The sequence below is a fragment of the Musa acuminata genome, chromosome BXJ1-1, assembly GCF_036884655.1.
Source record: "Musa acuminata AAA Group cultivar baxijiao chromosome BXJ1-1, Cavendish_Baxijiao_AAA, whole genome shotgun sequence".
Classification (NCBI taxonomy): Eukaryota; Viridiplantae; Streptophyta; class Magnoliopsida; order Zingiberales; family Musaceae; genus Musa; species Musa acuminata.
Genome location: NC_088327.1, coordinates 20,669,571 through 20,688,742, shown reverse-complemented (window position 1 = coordinate 20,688,742; position 19,172 = coordinate 20,669,571). Strand labels below are relative to the sequence as shown.

At 37.3% G+C, this 19,172-nt stretch overlaps 1 protein-coding gene across 2 annotated transcripts; it reads left to right on the top strand.

Annotated features, from left to right (window-relative positions):
• The first annotated feature begins 6,268 nt into the window (after positions 1 to 6,268).
• Positions 6,269 to 18,494, top strand: LOC103973606 (uncharacterized). 2 transcript variants are annotated; one of them, XM_009388233.3, is made up of 8 exons: positions 6,269 to 7,179; positions 10,372 to 10,560; positions 12,353 to 12,445; positions 12,555 to 12,737; positions 12,814 to 12,916; positions 12,994 to 13,182; positions 14,156 to 16,605; positions 17,665 to 18,494. In XM_009388233.3, exons 1-8 carry the CDS (start codon positions 6,949 to 6,951, stop codon positions 18,244 to 18,246), a joined length of 4,020 nt encoding a protein of 1,339 aa, XP_009386508.2. In that variant the 5' UTR covers positions 6,269 to 6,948; the 3' UTR covers positions 18,247 to 18,494. The 2 variants fall into 2 exon arrangements, with proteins under 2 accessions (XP_009386508.2, XP_065045276.1); XM_065189204.1 differs by lacking the exon at positions 6,269 to 7,179 and adding an exon at positions 12,107 to 12,196 and having other exon boundaries at positions 10,423 to 10,560.
• Positions 18,495 to 19,172: the final 678 nt, after the last annotated feature.

Genomic DNA, 19,172 nt, shown 5'->3' with positions numbered 1-19,172 from the left:
AATCACAAAGGCATATTTGCTTCCACCTAGACTTGTTGTATCAATTGGTCCAAATAAGTCCAAATGGATCAATTGTAATGGTCTAGTAGTGCTAATTTGATTTTTTGGTTTGAAGCTTGTTTTTATTTGTTTGCCTAGTTGACATGCATCGCATACTTTGTCCTTAATAAACTTTATATTTGGAATTCCTCGTACTAATTCTTGGGATGAGATCTTAGATATTGTTTTCATGCTTGCATGGCCTAATCTCCTATGCCAAAGCCAAGCATCATCATTTACGGCGGAGAAGCACATTTCATTACTTAGTTCATCAAGGTTGATGGTATAGACATTATTTTGTTTTAAAGCAATCATAGTCATGTTATGATTTGGTTTTTCAATAATGCACATATTTGATTCAAATCTAACGATGTAACCTTTATCGCATAGTTGACTAATACTCAAGAGATTATGTTTCAATCCATCAACTAGTAAGACATCATCAATGGAAAAATTAAATTTGTTACCAATAGTTCCCTTGCCAATGATTTTGCCCTTGTTGTTGTCTCCGAAGGTAACGTACCCTTCTTCTTTGCTAGTGAGCATAGAGAAATGAGATGGATCTCCAGTCATATGTCTTGAGCATCCACTATCGAGATACCATCTCTTGCTCCTAGCTTGTAGGTTTGTCTACAAAAGAGGATGATTTTTAGGTACCCATTTGATTTTGGGTGCCTCAAAAATTGACCCACTAACTTTGTTATTTATGATTGAATTCTTTATAGTTCCTTTAGGAACCCATATTAATTTTTGTGAACTAATTTTCCTAAATGGGCATTTGTAGGCAATATGTCCGGATTTGCAACAAAAGTTGCATTTCATATAAGAGGAAACATGTAATGTAGGTCCTTTTATGAAAGTGGTAGGATTTTGATGTAATCCTTTTACAAATCCAATTCCATTTCTATTTGCGATGTGACCCTTGTGAGCAAGGATCATATCTAATCCTTTGCTACCGACCTTAAACTTGTTTAAGGTTTCCTTAAGAAGCAAGTTTTCATTTTTTATTGCTTCTAAGTGCTCACACTTAGAGCATGGAGGAGTTTGAAGACTATCAAACTTATCTTGTAGCAAAGCATGCTCTTTCTTTAAGATACTTAACTTCTTGCTAACAATTCTACATTCATCAAATAATTCATGAAAAGCGATAGACAGTTCTTCAAAAGATAAATCTTCATTAAATAAATCGCATACCTCTTCTCCTAACGCCATTAGCGCGTAATGAGCAACTTGCTCGGTGTTGGACTCCTCTTCTTCGGATGCGCTTGAATCATCCCACGTTGCCTTGAATGCCTTCTTCTTTGATGTCCTCTTTTTGGCTTGAGGACAATCGTTCTTGAAGTGTCCCGGTTTTTTGCATTCATAGCAAATCACTTGGTCCTTCTTTTGTTCAAATTTATTTTTTGTATTATTTTTAAATCTGTTCTTTCTTAAATATTTTTTAAACTTTTGAGTCAAAAGTGCAATGTCATTGTCACTGTCCTCATCACTTGATGTTCCTTTCAAGTGGTCTTCTTGTGATTTGAGTGCCATATCCTTCCTGTTCTTTGGAAGGGGGTTCTCGAGCTCGTCATGAGCTTGACATGTCATTTCATAGGTCATTAGAGACCCAATGAGTTCTTCAAGAGGGAATGCTTTGAGGTCTTTGGCCTCTTGAATGGCCGTAACTTTTGGATCCCAACTTTTAGGGAGGGATCTTAAGATTTTAGTTACTAGTTCAAAGTTAGTAAAATCTTTACCAAGAGCTTTGAGTCCATTGATGACATCCGTAAACCGGGTGTACATGTCTCCGATGGACTCACTTGGTTTCATTCGGAAAAGTTCGTAAGAGTGCACAAGGATGTTGATTTTGGACTCTTTCACTCGGCTAGTGCCTTCATGAGTGACCTCAAGAGTTCTCCAAATATCAAAAGCCGAATCACACATTGAAACACGATTAAATTCGTTTTTGTCTAGTGCACAAAACAAGGCATTCATAGCCTTTGCATTTAAAGCAAAAACCTTCTTCTCCGATTCATTCCATTCGCTCATCGGAAGAGAAGATTTTTGAAATCCATTCTCGACAATAGACCAAAGCTCAAAGTCCATAGAAATGAGGAAGATTCTCATGCGAGTCTTCCAATATGTGTAATCCGACCCATTAAACAAAGGTGGTCGTGCAATAGAATGGCCCTCTTGCATGCCGGAGTAAGCCATCTCTCTTGGGTATTAAACCAAATATGAGAGATAACCTTGCTCTGATACCACTTGTTAGGATCGGAGCGGCACTAAGAGGGGGGGGGGGTGAATTAGTGCAGCGGATTAAAACTTCGATTTTAATAAAATCTTTCGTACGTTAAGAACGAAGCTTGAGAAATTTAACTTGAAGGCGTATTGCAGCAAGAGTAATAAGGAACTAAAGCAGTAAGAAGATTTGCAGTAATGTAAATGACAATATTAAAAAGCAAACCAGAGATTACGCCGATTTTTAGAGTGGTTCGGTCAAATGACCTACTCCACTTGCGAGGCCCCTCTTCGATGAGGCTCCCACCTTCCACTAGCAAGTCTCTTGAAAATGGAAGGGTAAACACCCCTCTTACAACCTTTTACAAGCAGCTCAACCTCTTACAAATTTTCAATAAGAAAGAAGGAGGAGAACTCTCTAGCAAATTGAAAACAAGGCTTGCTAAGACTTTCTAAGACTTTTCTCTCAATCAAAATGCTTCTCAAAAGTTGTAACCTCAGCTGAGATTTGAGGGGTATTTATAGGCCTCAAGAGGATTCAAATTTTGGGCTCCAAAATTTGAATTCTCTTAGGGTTCCCGGTGCTGGCGGTTCCACCGCCCAGCCAGGCGGTGCCACCGCCCAGCGTTCGGGTGCTGGGCGGTGCCACCGCCCAGCCAAGGAGGTGTCACCGCCCAGCACTCGGGTGCTGGGCGGTGCCACCGCCCAGCCAGGCGGTTCCACCGCCTGACTTTCCGATTCATTGGTTTGGCTTATTTTTCGCCCAAACCAAATCTGATTTTGGCCCCAGTTGGCCCCTAACCAGGATATAGGATTATCTCTTAATCCTAATCCTAATTACAGGTGAACTACATAAAAAAAACATCCTAAGCAAGTTTTTTAACCGCGAACGTCGAGTCTTGTTCCGGCGAGCTTTTCCGACGAACTCTTCTGACGGACTCCCTGCAAGCTCCCAATCTTTATGATGACTTTAACGAGTAGCCGAGCCTTCTTGGTGATCTCCGCGAGCCTCCGACGATTTCTTCGGCGAACTTCCAACACGTTCCCGATTTCTTCTCGGACGGTTCCGGCAGCATCTCCGATGATTCTCCGGTCTCTTAAACGTCTATCAAACTCGACTCCGGTATCCTTGCTTTATGTTTTCTGATTATCGTAGTTAATCCTGCACACTTAACTCAATAATATGGATTAGATCAATTAACCCACCAATTGATTATATCATCAAAATCCGAGATTCAACAATTATGTTACCATATGAGGGGTTAATCACTCGATTTATACTTGCCCATGACATTTGTATCTCACCCAATGAAGAAACAATTCAAAGTGATCGATATAACATCATCAATAGAAATCTATTGAAAAGACTTATGTGCACATTTAGCAATGGTATATGGGTTAGGCAACCTAGAAGGACTGATCCAATTCCCCCATCAGTAGAACACCCCGAAACACCAATCTTTAGGGGAAATGAATCTTCTCCTCCAAGTCCCTTTGGAGCAGCACCTTCAGCTTCTACGTCATCTTCTGAAGAACTCATTATGGCAGAATTGCATCAGATTAAATCACAACAAGATCAACTCAAATCACAGCAAGAGCAAATTCAATTCAGCAAATTGAAATTTTGAAGGAATTGCGACAAATGAATCAAAAAATAGATGTCATGTATAAGAACTATGGATTTCTTCCTACGGATTAGTCGATATACCTCCTTATTCTGTTACTTTGATACTTGTATATTTACTCTTAATGCCAAGTTAGACTTTTGTCATCTTCTTTCCTTTGAATGAAAGGTGAACTTTCTTTTGAGATGTATTTTGAATGAAAGATGAATTTTTAAAATTTTGGATGAATGCTGATTTTCTTTCCGGATGAATGCTGAATTTTGTATGATCGATCTTAATGCTGAATTCCTTTTCTAATGGTTTTATAATTACAAATTATACGCTTCAAGTCTCTCTCCTTTTTGTTGATGACAAAGGGGGAGAAGAATCAGCAAAACATGACTTATGATGACTTGTACCATTTCGATAGCATGACTTAATGAAAATATTTTGTACGCATCGATAGCATGACTTATATGAATTGCAAAAGCTTATGTAATGCAAATGTCTTATATGCCTTGCAAAAATCTTTGACTATATCGCAAGTTCTTAGATTGGTTGATAATATGAATTCATGCCTCACTTTTATATCATGAAATTCATGTTGGAAATTTTTATCTCTTGTCATAGTGATAATTATATTTTATCATTCGACTTGAAAATAATTTTTATAGCTGGAAATTATGAGAAATACGAAGTTTCGTATTTGCTCATGCTTAAAGGGAATAACGATAAGTTCAACGGATAGAACTTATCAATTTATGCTTAAATTCAAAGGGATGGAATTCAAGTATTTTTATCTTCTCATAATATGACATATAGATAGGGGGAGTTATGTTTAACTCCGTCATCAATTAATTATCATCATAAAAAAGGGGGAGATTATTGAATCTCAGATTTTGATGATGAAATCAATTGATGGGATAATTGATCTAATCTATATTATTGAGTTAAGTTTACAGGATTAACTACGATAGCCTGAAAACATAAAGCAAGGATATCGGAGTCAAGTTCGATGGACGTTTGAGAGTCCGAAGATTCGTCGGAGATACTACTGGAACCAACCAAGAAGAAATCGAGGACTTGTCGGAGGTTTGCAGAGATCACCGAGAAGGCTCGGCTACTCGCTGAATTCGTCACAAGATTGGGAGCCTACTGGGATTCCGCCGGAAGAAATCCGAGGGCGTATCGGAAGTCCGCCGGAAGATCGCCAGAACAAGACTCGACGTTTGCCGGTTAAATACTTGCTTAGGATTATATTTTTAGTTATGTAGTTCGCATGTAATTAGGGTTAGGATTAAGGGATAATCCTATATCCTGGTTAGGGGCCAATTGGGCCCAAATGTGACCTGGTTTGGGCCGGACTTGACGTCCAACCATTGATCCGTAAGGACGGGCGGTGGAACCACTAGATTGGGCAGTGGCACCGCCCAGCACCCGAGATCAGGCGGTGGCACAGCCACCGACAGGCGATGACATTGCTAGTACGCTGTTAGTGTTAGACACTGACAAGCGGTGGCACCGCCAACCTCGGAAACCCAAGAGAATTCAAAATTTGGAGCCCAAATTTGAATCCTTTTTGGGGCCTATAAATAAGATTACAATTTTTGTGAAAGCAATAGATTGAGATAAAGGTCTTAGAAAAGTCTTTAGCAAGTCTTGTCTTCAATTGCTTGAGTGTTCACCTCCTTCTTTCTATTCAAAAATTTGTAAGAGTATGAACCACTTGTAAAAGGTTGTAAGAGGGGTATTTGTCCTTCCCTTTCAAAGAGATTTGCTAGTGAAAGTTGGGAGCCTCATCGAAGAAGGCTTCGCAAGTGGATGTAGGTCATTTGACCGAACCACTTTAAATTGACGTATTCATTAAATATGTGAGTACTTACCTTTCTGTAATCGTTATCTACACAACAACAGTAAGTTTCTGATTTTTACTTTACTCAAGTTACTATCAAAGCGAAATCTCCTTGCATTTTACGAAATCATTTTCGAACTTATAAGTTTTAATCCGCTATACTAATTCACCCCTTTCTTAGTGTCGCTATGATCCTAACAAAGACATTCAATTTGATTAGTGTATTAGTGCATAATTCATAAATCTCAATTTCGAATCCACATATCCATCATTTAATATAATAAATATTTTTTTTAAAAATATATATATTTTGATTTGGAAGAACTAAAATTATGTGCCCTAACTCCTAAATTAATAGATCAAAACTTACTCTCTTGTTCTATTTTTTATGACTTTGAGGACCATCATCCATGGTCATTGGCCAGTAGGAGTAGGCCCCACCGAGAACAGGGCACCGGGAGGACTCTCTCTGTCTCTCTCTCTCTCTCTCTCTCTCTCTGTTTATATATATATATCTATATATATATACAGACAAGTGTAGATGTTGGCTGCCTCTAGCCCTTACATGCCCTAAGGCTCCTCGCTCTCTCGCACATACATTCCATCGCTTTGCTCCTCCGAAGCTCGCAATTTTCTACTTTTGATTCATCCGTCGATTGGTAATCTGTGGAATCCACTGAATCCCCACCGCCAACAGGTGGGGCTCGCCTGTAGTTTGATTAGGCGCATCTCCCCACTTTGCTCTCCTTGTGGAGGTCCGTCCGGGGCGTGGATCGTTTGGTGTCTGCTTGAATCGGAGAGCGTGGTAACAAAGGCGTCGGCTTTACCTTATTTGGCTTGTATTTCCGCTGCCCTTTCCCCTTGTGTAGGTTTGAGAAAATAGGCCTTTTCTTCCCGATTAGATCGGTGAACTTGACCTAAGGTTTCTGGATTACCCGGTGAAGAGTTTTGAGGAGATCCACCTGATCACCAGAGTGAAGGATACTCCATCTTTGCTCTCGAGTGCTAGGTTGCTGGTATTTAGGAAATACAAAGATTTGATCTTTGTTGTATCTGTTGTCGTTGTGGCTGAAGATCTTCACAGAAAGCCTTTTTTGGGTTGGGTTTTCTTGGAAGATTTGTCAGCCTGTGTACAGTGGATTGAGTTGATATTGCGTAAAGGAGAGTGTTCTTTCTGGTGTGTGGAGGCATCCAATATAGCATAGAGCAATTATTGTACAATAGCCTTCTATGGGTGAGCATGCAGTCCTGGGGCAACCTAATGGGCTATTGCCCAACGGTCTTTTGCCCAATCAAGTGTCTAATGTGACCCGAGCCCTTGATATGGAGAGATGGTCAAAGGCTGAAAAGAGAACAGCAGAGTTGATAGCATGTATTCAGCCCAATCAACCATCTGAAGAACACAGGAATGCTGTAGCCAGCTATGTCTGCCGGCTAATCATGAAGTGTTTCTCCTGTCGGGTCGGTTGGTCTCCTTATGATTTTTGATCCTTTAGCCATATGTTAATTCAAAGAATATAAATAGTATTGTTTCAGTACTCTCTTTTTACATAATTTAGTGCAGAGAAAGTCAGGCTCTTTCAATTTCTTTTCCATTTTTAGATATTAGACATACATTATATGTGCATAAAGAGGAATAACAGAGTGTACCTTCTATGTTGTACATTTTATGTTATATATGTTCCTTCTTTTTATCAGTTACTTTTTGTTGTCATTTGCATATGTTGACATATCATTTGACCAGAAATTTGGAAATTATTTAAATTTGGATATATAATGACTGTAGTTTGGAAGAAATGCTTTAGTTGACATTTTTTGAGGAATTCAATAAACCCTGGTATGAAGTTGACAAGCTATTGCTTGCCTATTAAAAAGGCTAGATCTAAATGGTGAGGCCTTTGCCTTTGTGAATATGCAAGAATTTAAATTCTTGTCGCATACATTTTATTACACTGGTTCAAATCATCAAAGATACATGAGAAGTAGTGATACAGAGAGTTCCGAGGAGTTGTAACAAGGTTGACCTAAATTAATCACTTCCTTAAGAGTTACCTCAGCTTTGTGGGATGTGGTTATTTTAAATTTTGTTACTTGGGACAATGTGTTTGATTGCATTTGTATGTTGGAATTGAGAAGCATTGAGATAAGTTGTTTTACAGCCAGGTTAGAGTATTTAATGAATAGGTTTCATAAAGGAATAACCATGCACTAGTTCAATCATTTGTAGAATCTCAGATATAAAAAGATTTGACATGTTATAAGAGTAGCATCCTTTGATCTAGGATAACAAGGTAGTGAGCTTTCCATCTTGCAGCATAATATAGGAGCTGTGTATTGATTACTGAAGTTATGTTATCTTAGGTGCATGCTTAGACATTTTGTGCACTTTATTTTGGACAAATTCTCTTGTTATGTCATAATTTGTTGGAGTGTGGAGTGTGTGGGGTATGGATGCTGTTTCAGGGATAATATATTCGCTTAATGTTGTTTTTTTTTTGTTTAGTAAATTTCAATTGGGTGTCATTATTGTTCTATTGATGTCAATTTTTGGTTAGCTTCACAGTTATCTGATAGAGTTAATGCATATGAGTTATATTTAAAGTGGAAATTGGACTTCAGGCAGTTAATAAGCCATCAATTTCCATGTTTGGGAAGACCTGCTGTCTTTTGATTTAGAACTTTGCTGGATTTTCATTATTCTAGGAAGGTTCTGTCCCTTTGTTTTCTTTGTTTTTTTTTTGAGATTGTGGTCATTTTGAAGATTATGCATGAATCTTGGTGTAGTTTCCATAAGCTGCTGTCAGTTATATCTCTTCATAATCATTTAAATATTTTTCTTATGTTTCAACTTCTCTATTCTCTTTAAATTTGTTTTATCTCTTGATATTTTCTGTCAAATCTTTTTCAACCTGTCAAGTGAATCCTGAAATGAGCTTAACTTGAGCATCCCAGTGGTTTACCCACACAATTGCATAACTGCAATAAGATGGTGGTGTTGGATGAAACAAATCATTGAATATCTTGTCTAGAAGATCTTTTATATTTGATGATGGTGGCAGGCTTTTTTTTAGGCAACTTGAGATTCATGAAGAATTTTTTTTGCAGAGTTCTTGACATGGATACTGCTACTTGCTAATGGATTACAAATGATAGATGTAAATTCGATCAACTCGCAAGAGTATTGAATTACTTTTTCCAGTTGACATATATTGAGTAAAAAGATTAAAAAGTTTGAGGAAACAATGTCGAAGGGTCCATAAATGAAGACATTGGTGATAATCATAAAGCTGAACCCTTGGAAAAGCTAATTGTTGATCTATTTTGCATAGAAATTACTGTATGAGAAATTTGCTCATTTTTGAGCCATTATAGGTTGAACCTGTTGAGCCAGGAACATTCCTTTGTTTAAGAAATGCCTTTAAGATTTAGAACAAAGGGCTAGATATTGTAGAAGTTTTGGTGTTGGTGGTAGAATAAAACCTTGAAATTGGTTTTTATCTAGTACATCTGTAGTTGACCTAAGGGCTCATTTACTTGCAAGGAAGTGTCAGCATTTTGTGTTCCCTACTTTGGCTTTTGAAAAGAGATCTACAAATTGCAAAGTGAAGCTTTCTTGAAAATGTGACTACCATTTTTCAAATCCTTTAAGAAATAGAAAAATGTTGAATTTGTTGCTTTCTCTCCTTTAGCTTTTTTACTTTTGCTTCCAACTTCGATAAGCAAGGGTATTTTCTATTCTCTTGCTCTCTCTAAGGTATGGTGGCTTGGTGTTGGAACCTCAAATTCTATCCAATTTCATGGATTTCACAATCATCATAATCTTGTTGTGTGCCCTTAACTTCATCCATGTCCAATGGATAAGCCTTGTCAAAGGGGCCTTACTCTAATTTACTAAGAATGTTGTTTTATTGATTTTATTCTACTACTAGAGACATAAAAAGTTGGTGGCCTATTGTACAACAAGGCTTTTGCCAATGCATGAGTTTTAGAGTTAACATGTGTTGCCTTTGCTTGCCAGGATATTGTTTTTTCAACGAAGCTTAGTCACCTTGCTTAATACCAGGGCCCAACCACTATAGTGATATAACAACTGATTAGAAAATAACTATAAAGTGAAACACCAGGAGATATGAATACGAAATAAAGTATGCTTTGAAGCAATATTTTAAGATGATAGCTTTTAAATTTCAAAGGACATGGCCCTTGATGGATCTGAATTGCTATGAACAATCTGGAAAACTGATTCATTGTCATAGTCACTGTTATATATGAAAACTCTTCAGACTGTTACTTGTGCACCATGGGAGTTTTAAAACTTTTGAGAACATATCATGAACTGGATTGATCTCACATTTGAAATTTAGGTGCATCTGGAAGAAGAAGAGATAAATTACCATTGGATGTGAATTTTCTAATAGGTTGCAGGAAGCACTTAAAATTTTAATTACAAATGTAAAATACGGTGGGTTCTTCTTTTGGTTAATTTATTAGGTCAATTGCTGTGTGCCTTTCTGTTGATGTCCTTTCTTTTGGTTTTTTGCAGTTTCAGTTTAATTTGCATTGTTTTTATGCATACTTTCTCTTGTTTTCTTACCATGCTGATGTATTCAAACATGACACTGATACATTGTTTCATGTTTCTTGTGATCTCAGGTTTTCACATTTGGGTCTGTACCTCTCAAAACCTATTTACCTGATGGCGACATTGATTTGACTGCATGCAGTAATAATGAAGATTTGAAGGATTCATGGGCTAATGCAGTTCGTGAAGTGCTGGAAAATGAAGAAAAGATTGAGAATGCTGAATTTTGTGTAAAAGAAGTCCAATACATTCAAGCAGAGGTATATCTCAATTTAAGGCATTCAATGGGTGGACATAAATTATAATAAATATAAACTCTGGCATGTGTCATTTGCTTGCACAAGTATGCTTTATAGTGAATATACTTCACCATGAATATACTATTTTCTTTTGATCTTCTAACTTCCATTCAGTTTATAGTACTTGATGAGTTGATGTTACTATTCTTTTCCAATCATTTTATAGTGTTCTTCTTTACATGAACATGCGGTGTTCGCTTTGAGTATCTTTATTGTTCCAAGAGACAAAAGTGTTATGATTTAATTGCTCAACTGGAAGCTATCTGTCATGCAACTTAAACATGATAATGGTACATTACTGACAAACAGCATGCAATATTGACTAAAAAGCAACAAGTCAACTGCCTTGTAATCATCATACTTTATGAACAATCGCATACTAAATGTTGTTTCTCTGTATGTTTTGACTTATGGAGTGACTGAGAGGATTCTGTTTTTTGTTTTGGCTATCAAATCAGATCCTTTCTTATTATTTGGGTTATTCCCATGCTTCTGTATGTGTGCAATGAATATGGCATATAAACTAGCTCTTTTATTAGAGTTGGTATCTCTTAGAAAACTATTTTATTCTTATTTTGGAAATGTTGGTCCAATGCACAAGCCTCCCGAACCAATGTGGGTGCTTGGAAGGACAAATTTATGCAGCCTTGCCCTAATAAGAAAAGAGTTTGTTTCCATGAACTGAACCTGTCACAAATGAGCAACCTTTTGATGGTGCCGAGGATTACCATCATTTTAATTTTCTTTTGTGGTTGTGAAATGCTGGAATGAATGAGTCAGGCTGTGGAAAGATGGGGGTGATGAGAATTAAATAAACATGGAGTTCATCGGTTGTATGCATCAGTAATGTACCAACTATGATGACTGGGTCAGTACTTGTCCATTGTGGCATTATAAGTGTTGAGACTAGGTCGATCTGCCTGTATCGGTTGTGTTAAATGGACTTTGAAATCTCATGTCAAGTCCTGTGAATATTTAGATTGGCCTAAAGACTTCAAACTTCTCAGAAGTAAAACTGTTAAAAATAAGTACAAATATATTCTAGGCCATATCAAACTTGTAGATTTTTTTCACTCGAAAATACTTAGATAAAGTAAATTTGTAGCCAAGGATGCCAGTTTCTAATGAGTTTTTATGGTTGGACACTTTGGGTCTGGGAACTGTTATCATTTATCTGGTGGTGTTCTTCTTTCTTTGTCCTTGTTCTCTATTGTTAAATTTCATTATAAATTTTTTAGTCTTCTGAGCACTTGTATGCTAAACATTTCGAATACTGAGGTGGTACCTGTACCAGAATATTACTGAATTGGTGCATATTAATTGATTAGATATGGTTTGCTTCAGTATTTCAATAAAAAAATTTGTCTAGTATGTTGATACTAACAAGTATTGTCAAGGTACAGTATTGAACCAATACAATATGGTTAGTGTGGTCAGTATTACCATAGTATTTGAAACCATCATTATGATATTGTTGATCTTGAGTTAAATGTATTACTTTGTGCAGAATCTGATATGCAATCAATAGGACGTAATATCTTGGACTTCCAATCAATGATGGTTAATTGCTATCTGCGTTAATCTAATATGTCAAGATGTACGCCCTTTTGTGCTGCAACCTACATTTTTTTAATATCTAGATATTTTAATCTTCTTTGCTGTTTTCATTTGAATAACTTGGCTTTCATATGTGATAGCATCTATATGATTCCTTTGGAACATTGTTTCATGTCTCATTTTTAGCCCTGTGCAGGTAAAACTCATAAAGTGCCTTGTAGACAACATTGTTGTCGATGTATCCTTTAATCAAGTTGGTGGATTATGCACACTTTGTTATCTAGAAGAGGTTGGTATGGATTTTGATTCTGATGTAGAATTTGTTGAACTGATTCTAAAAACATCTGTTTGTACAAGCAGCATATTTTCTTAAGCTAACAAATATGATTGCCTTATAGGTTGATGACTTGATAAATCAAAATCATCTACTCAAGCGGAGTCTTATACTGATTAAGTCTTGGTGTTACTATGAAAGTCGTATATTAGGTGCTCATCATGGGCTTATATCCACATATGCTTTGGAGACCTTAGTTCTTTACATGTTTCATGTGTACAACTCCTCCTTTGCTGGTCCACTTGAGGTAACCTAGTTTTTAAAGTTTTTTTATACTACTCACCAGCAAACTCTAATTATCATTATTTTATTTGCAATTATAGGTATTATACCGTTTTCTAGAATTTTTTAGCAACTTTGATTGGGATAATTTCTGTGTTAGCCTATGGGGTCCTATTCCTATCAGTTCACTTCCAGATATGTTCGGTAAGTTTGTCTCACACTTCAATACTAGTTCTGTAGAGAATGTGCTTTCTTGATCCACTATTTGTCACATCATGTAGCTGAACAGCCTAGAAAGGATAGTGGCAAGGTGTTCTTTAGTGAAGACTTTCTCCATGGCTGCAGTAAAAAATATGGTGTTATCATCCCTCGTGATCAAGAAAATCAAGCGCAACCTTTTGTTTCAAAGCATTTCAATGTAGTTGATCCTTTACGTACTAACAACAACCTTGGACGCAGTGTGAGTAAAGGTATGATTTATGCTAGTTATCTGGAGTTATATGAACCGGTTTATACTGATGCTACTCTCACTGACAATGCCTAATCTACTGATTTAAATCACAACCTTAATGTAGAAGATTAACCTTGATTGAGAACAATTACTTGCTTTCCTTCCAACAATTGTGGAAGCAATAGGAGTTTAAAATTTCTTTTTTGGTTTTGCATGGTGTTGAAGTTGGATATATTAGAAAATCTTGGCTTCATTGTAAATTTACTCTTTTGTTATCTTGAGATGGACTCGGATTATGTGTATAAAAGGGAATGAGGAATTTGCATGATTTGGTTTCTGTAAATGGACATTTCTTTTGAAAATTGACCCTATTGAATATTAACAGTGGTGGAGAAAATTTGAACTTTATTAACCTGAAGTTGTTCCAATCTTTAAGTCATTTTATGGACCTCTTGGTAGTTATCAGTGTTGTGTTGGTGATCATGGTTTCTTTCATAATTATATCTGGTTTTATGATGTTGAGGACAGGACCATGTCAGAAGCTCTTCTTAGCTGATGACAATGGTGGTCACTACTATGTCATGTTTGACTCCAGTATTTATATTTGCTTTGTCAACTGATGAATAGAAAGCAATTATTTTGTCATGTTATGCCTTTGTTGCTAGCATGCACCTTATGGGGGAATATTTCTTATGTTATTTGCTTATTCTTGTTAAAAAGGCCATGTGATGGAATTAACTGTAATTGGGTTGCAAGTACTGAACTATCTATGTGATCATATAATGCTGGAAACGTGGAAGTGACTGGGTTCCTATTACCAGCAATTTTGTATTTGATACCACTATCTATCCACTTTTTGTGAGAAGTTATAGGCTTAGTAATGATTATTATTTCTTTGTCAGAGTAAAATGCTATTTTGACTTTGGTTGTTGATGTTTTCTGAATCGACATGCATAGAGCAATGCTAATATTGTCTTTTTTAATTTTATTAGGTAATTTCTTTAGAATACGTACTGCTTTTGCATTTGGGGCCAAAAGGTTGGCCAGGTTACTTAAGTGTCCAATGGAAGACATAATCGCTGAAGTGAATCAATTCTTCATGAACACATGGCAAAGACATGGGAATGGTCCTTGTGCCAATGTTCCTATCCTAGATTTGCGACATTTGCAAGTTCTGAAAAATGTTCCAAAAGAAACAAACAATTCAAAAAATACCACAAATGCCAAAAAGAAAATTGAAAATGTTGGAATGCATGCTGGTCATGAAAGTGATCTTGGAGCTGGTGGTGATTCTCGAGAGCTCTTACCTGGAATCGACAGTACTATTGACCAAAACTCTAAAAGGATTAATGGGATAAGTAACTACAATAAATCCTTGGTTTCTCGTTGTCGGGGTCAGAAATATTATGGTGGGCAAATCAATTCAAGGGTCTCTGATCAGTTTGAAAGGAACAATAGCTATAGTGGTTCTGTGCACACTGACAAAAGCCAGAAAATGTTTAAATCTAATTACTCTCTTGAGGAAGAAAGGCAAGGGAGATTGCAGTTTACAAGGGTGAGATCCAGTCCTGAATTGGTGGAGGCAGCACTTGATTTGTCTAGAGGGAGGCATGACAGCAAAATGGAGACCAGAAAAACTCAGGATGCTCCTGCAGATACTGGATATAATATCAGAAGTAGCTCGGGTTCTGAAGCTACAGGGAGTCAAATATCAAATGTCGATCCTTTGCCAATGAGGCAAAGCTCGTCTGACAAAAACCTTGAAGTTGTTTGTGATTCAAATAGTGCTTCGAATAACTTTCATGGTGATTTTAACTTTGGGACTTTGCGTGAGGAGCTTGCTTCTGTCTCTGAGAGAATGGAAATGCAACAGGAAGAGCAGGACTTGATCAATATGATGGAATCATCCGACATCCACAGTTTCAATGGACAGGTTCAGTTGCCAATGTATCTTTCTTCTCATTTTCCATTGACATTATCTCCTGTGCCAAGTTCATTTGATATTTCCCAGAGAAATTGGGCAGGGGTTTTTCCTGCTAATCCACCCTTGATTGGTCCTTCCTGGGGTTCCAGTATGCAGTTCCATCCAGGTAGTGTTGCAGCACCTCTTTCCCATTATTTTCGTGATGCCACCTTTGGGTCAAATGGGAATGATGCGGTTGAGTTTGATAATGAGGGTCCTCTTATTACAGAACTGAACTCAGAGGAGTTTGGCTTCATCTACCAGGAGAGTGATGCTGGGGCATCCAGAAGGTTCAACTCTGATGACAGTGGCCATCATATGTTTCATTCTGATAGCAAGCAACGGAAACCTCATTATGGTTTAAACCCAGTACGTACATCGCGAAACATAAATTCTGGTGCTTTATCAATAGAAAAGAGTAAATTCACTAGAGAAGTGAGAGGTTTGGTTAGAGAAGATGAAAATGATACATTTCAAAATTCCAAACCAAAAAGTAAAGTAAGTGATCATAACTCCAATTCCAGGGGTGCAAACAAGAGATTTGAAAATTTTAGTTATGGCTTTATGGAGAAAGTCCCCAGGTCAGCAAGTGATAAATGGGAAAGAAAACCAGTCTTTTCTCCAACATTCTCTTCTTTGTCTGGAAAAGCTATAAATGGTTCACAGTCTAAGAGTTCATCCAATCATGTTCAGCCAGTTGTTGATGATGGGATTTCAAATTGGACTTCTATGTCCCCTGAGGCAACTGATGGGTCCGAAAGAATCACAGGATCTTCCATGTTGTCTTCTGGAAACACGAGAAACCAACCGTTAAATGAATTTGAACCAGCACGGGTAACTGGATCAGATCAACTGCTTCAATTTGCACCAGTGCTTGTAGATACTTCCCAGCAGAGCAGAGGGGACAATGCAAAGGGTCTGCCTCTAGCATTTGTTCCTACTGGCCCACCATTTCCATTTGTGATGGTACCAGTGCCAGTTTATAAATCCATAAGCCAATTAGAAAGAGATGATGAAGTAAGTCATTGTGGAGCAAAATCTGACTTGAACATTGACTTGGTGGAGAGTTCTGATCATTCTAAAGATTTCTTGAACTCAGCTGCTTCAAGAGTGCCTGGACCTGAATCCTTTGATGAGCTGCACAAATCCGACATTCTGAACAGTGATCGTAACAGCCATTGGCAAAATCTGGAGTATGGACGTTTGTGCCAGAATTCCCACTATCATGCACCATTAGTTTATTCTTCTTCCCCTCTTATGGTGCCACCACAGTATTCGCAGGGGCCATATCCCTGGGATGGTCCTGCCAGGTCCATGTCAGCCAATCTGAACTTGATGCAAGTAATGGGGTATGGTCCTTCTCTGGTGCCCATGATACCTCTGCACCCTGGACCTGATAGGGCTTCTGGTAGTTTCCAGCATTCTGGAGATGAGGCACCACGATATCGTGGTGGTACAGGAACATACCTGCCAAATCCTGTAAGAAAATTAATATCTCAATCTCTCTTCGTTCTGGAATAAGAATGCCTTATCTGAGTTATCAAATTAGAAACGTGGACTTGCAAAAATTATCAATATTGACCCAACTGAGTTGTTTGTTCACAAGAAACATGTACACATTTATTTTTTAAATGTATGAGGGCTTGTTTAGCTTCTGATTTGCTTTGAAGTTTTATTACTACTGCAAATATCTACCCGGTTATCAATATTCTCATTGGCTTCTGGTTATGGTGGATTTCATGTTAGAGTAAGCTACTGAAAGTGTACACAGATTCTTACATAAATAGTTACCATTCCAAATTTAGTGTTTTATCCAAACAAGTGTACACAGATTCTTCTGTTTGTCTTAATATATGATTGGGTCTTTGCATTTTATGAATTCTTTACATGATGAGAAGATAGGAAGAAACAAGCAGAAATTTTGTTACCACTTGGGTAAGAGATAATGGTAACAAATTTCAGCTTGAATTTGTCAGGTTTTTACCAGGATAAATGAACTTGGAAAAGTTTTTCCTCTTTTTCTTTTTACTCATTAAATTCTTTCTTGAATGTGCTTTGTTCTATTAGTAAATAGTTGACATATGCTTCCTAGGTGCTTCACTACCTGGCTGTAGCACCTGAACTTGAATGCAAGCAACATCATGCTTCTACCTTTGTTACTTCAGTATGTGTTGATGGAAAGTATTGTTTCGTTAGGAAATTCTATCCTATTCATCATATAATAGGTTCCATTAAATGTTTTTTTTGGTTAACAACAGAACACATTTTCTGTGATTTGGATTTAAAGATACACATTGTAGTATGATACCATTATTGGTTTCATATATGTTCCATATACTTGTGCCATTGTGAAGGCCCATCTCCTCTATTAGGGCATTTCACTTTAACCTCTCTTTGGTTAGCATTATCCTTCAAACAATCTAGTTGCAAGTTTCATAGCTTAAGAGAATGATGTTTAATACTTCTTAACTTGATACTTTACCTGCATGTAGAGGGCATAGATTTGATATATTTTTTTGGCTCTTCTTTTTTGCACAGAAATTCTCTCATAGAGAACGACAATCAAGCTCGAGACACCACAGAGGAAACCACAGCCGTGATAGGCACGACCATAGGGATAGAGAAGGAAGTTGGATCAGTTCAAAACATAGTTTACGCAATGGTGCTGAGAGGCCAAGAGCACAACCTGACCAACACGCCACAACAAAAAATCATGTAGACACACAATGGGACTCTTACAGGCATGTGCCAGCTTCCTATTACATGGTCCAGAACAGTTCTTTTGGGTCTTCAAACTCATCGCATGGTAGGGGAACTGTGGTTGGCACATACACACAATCTGCTTTAGGTTCAGACGCTGGAGGTCCGACAAGACCAGAAATTCCTCCTTTCTTGATGGTGTATCCATATGATGAAGGCGTCAGTGATGTTTCATCTGTTGAGCCACTTGAATTTGGTTCACTTGGGCCAGTGCATCATCCAGAAAACCATGTAGCACATCATCCAAGCGATGGAGTTCCAGCAAGTGGGACATATGAGCAAAGGCATGGTGGTACTTATCGAGTTGGTTCATGGCAATCATCTCCAGATCAACCCTCTTCACCTCAGCTTAAAAGGTAGTTCTAAATTAACAATCAATTCACAGTATTTTCTTTTGCTGTGCATATTGTTGTTGTAGTCAATTTAGGAGAATAATGTAAAATAGAGTTTAGATATGCTAATAAGGTGTCATTTTGAACATGAATACGGCTCACAATGGTCAACCCCAAATATGCTTCTTAACACTCGGGTAATCTGAAGTGTATGAAGTGATTGTAGCATGTTTAAACGTTGATTTTAACTTGTAGTTGACAATTACAAGTAGGCCATGGTACTGTTCTTTGATAATTCTGTCGTTTGTTTGATGAGTTAAGAGCAAAAAACAGTTAAATACTCGATTATTTATGAAAAGATGGTCACCGATTCCATTGAATCACAGTGTAGAAACTGAGAGTTTGCAGAGCTTGTGGTTCAATAACTACACTTCATGACGTGTGTTGGCTATAAATCTGCCATATGCTAGTATAGTTATCATATGACAGTAATTCTTAGCATCTAATATGATTGATTTAATACCCATCTCTGGCTTAAAAAATGGAGACATTTTATGTCGAGAGCTATAAATCTGTGTTACATTTTTCATGGTCGACATTTTCATTAAGCTTATCATGTTAAATACAATACGTTGCTCTGCTTTCGATTGGTCGCAGTTTAATATGGTGCTATGTTTGCCAAATCTTCTCAATGACATGTTTTGCCAATAATCAGCTTCCATTTAGATCATTTCTTTTATTTGATATCGATGAATTTTGGGATTTGTTTTTACTTTCATCGTTTCGTAACTTATTCTCCTCATATGTTATTATGAACCAAATTATAATTTGCTATTTCTCTGTATAAATTACACAGGATTATTTGCTAGTTACTAAAATAAATGTAAAGGTGATGATGAGGTGCCCAATTGGGGCAAAGTAAATAGGAATAGAATCCTTGGAAAGGGCTTTTAA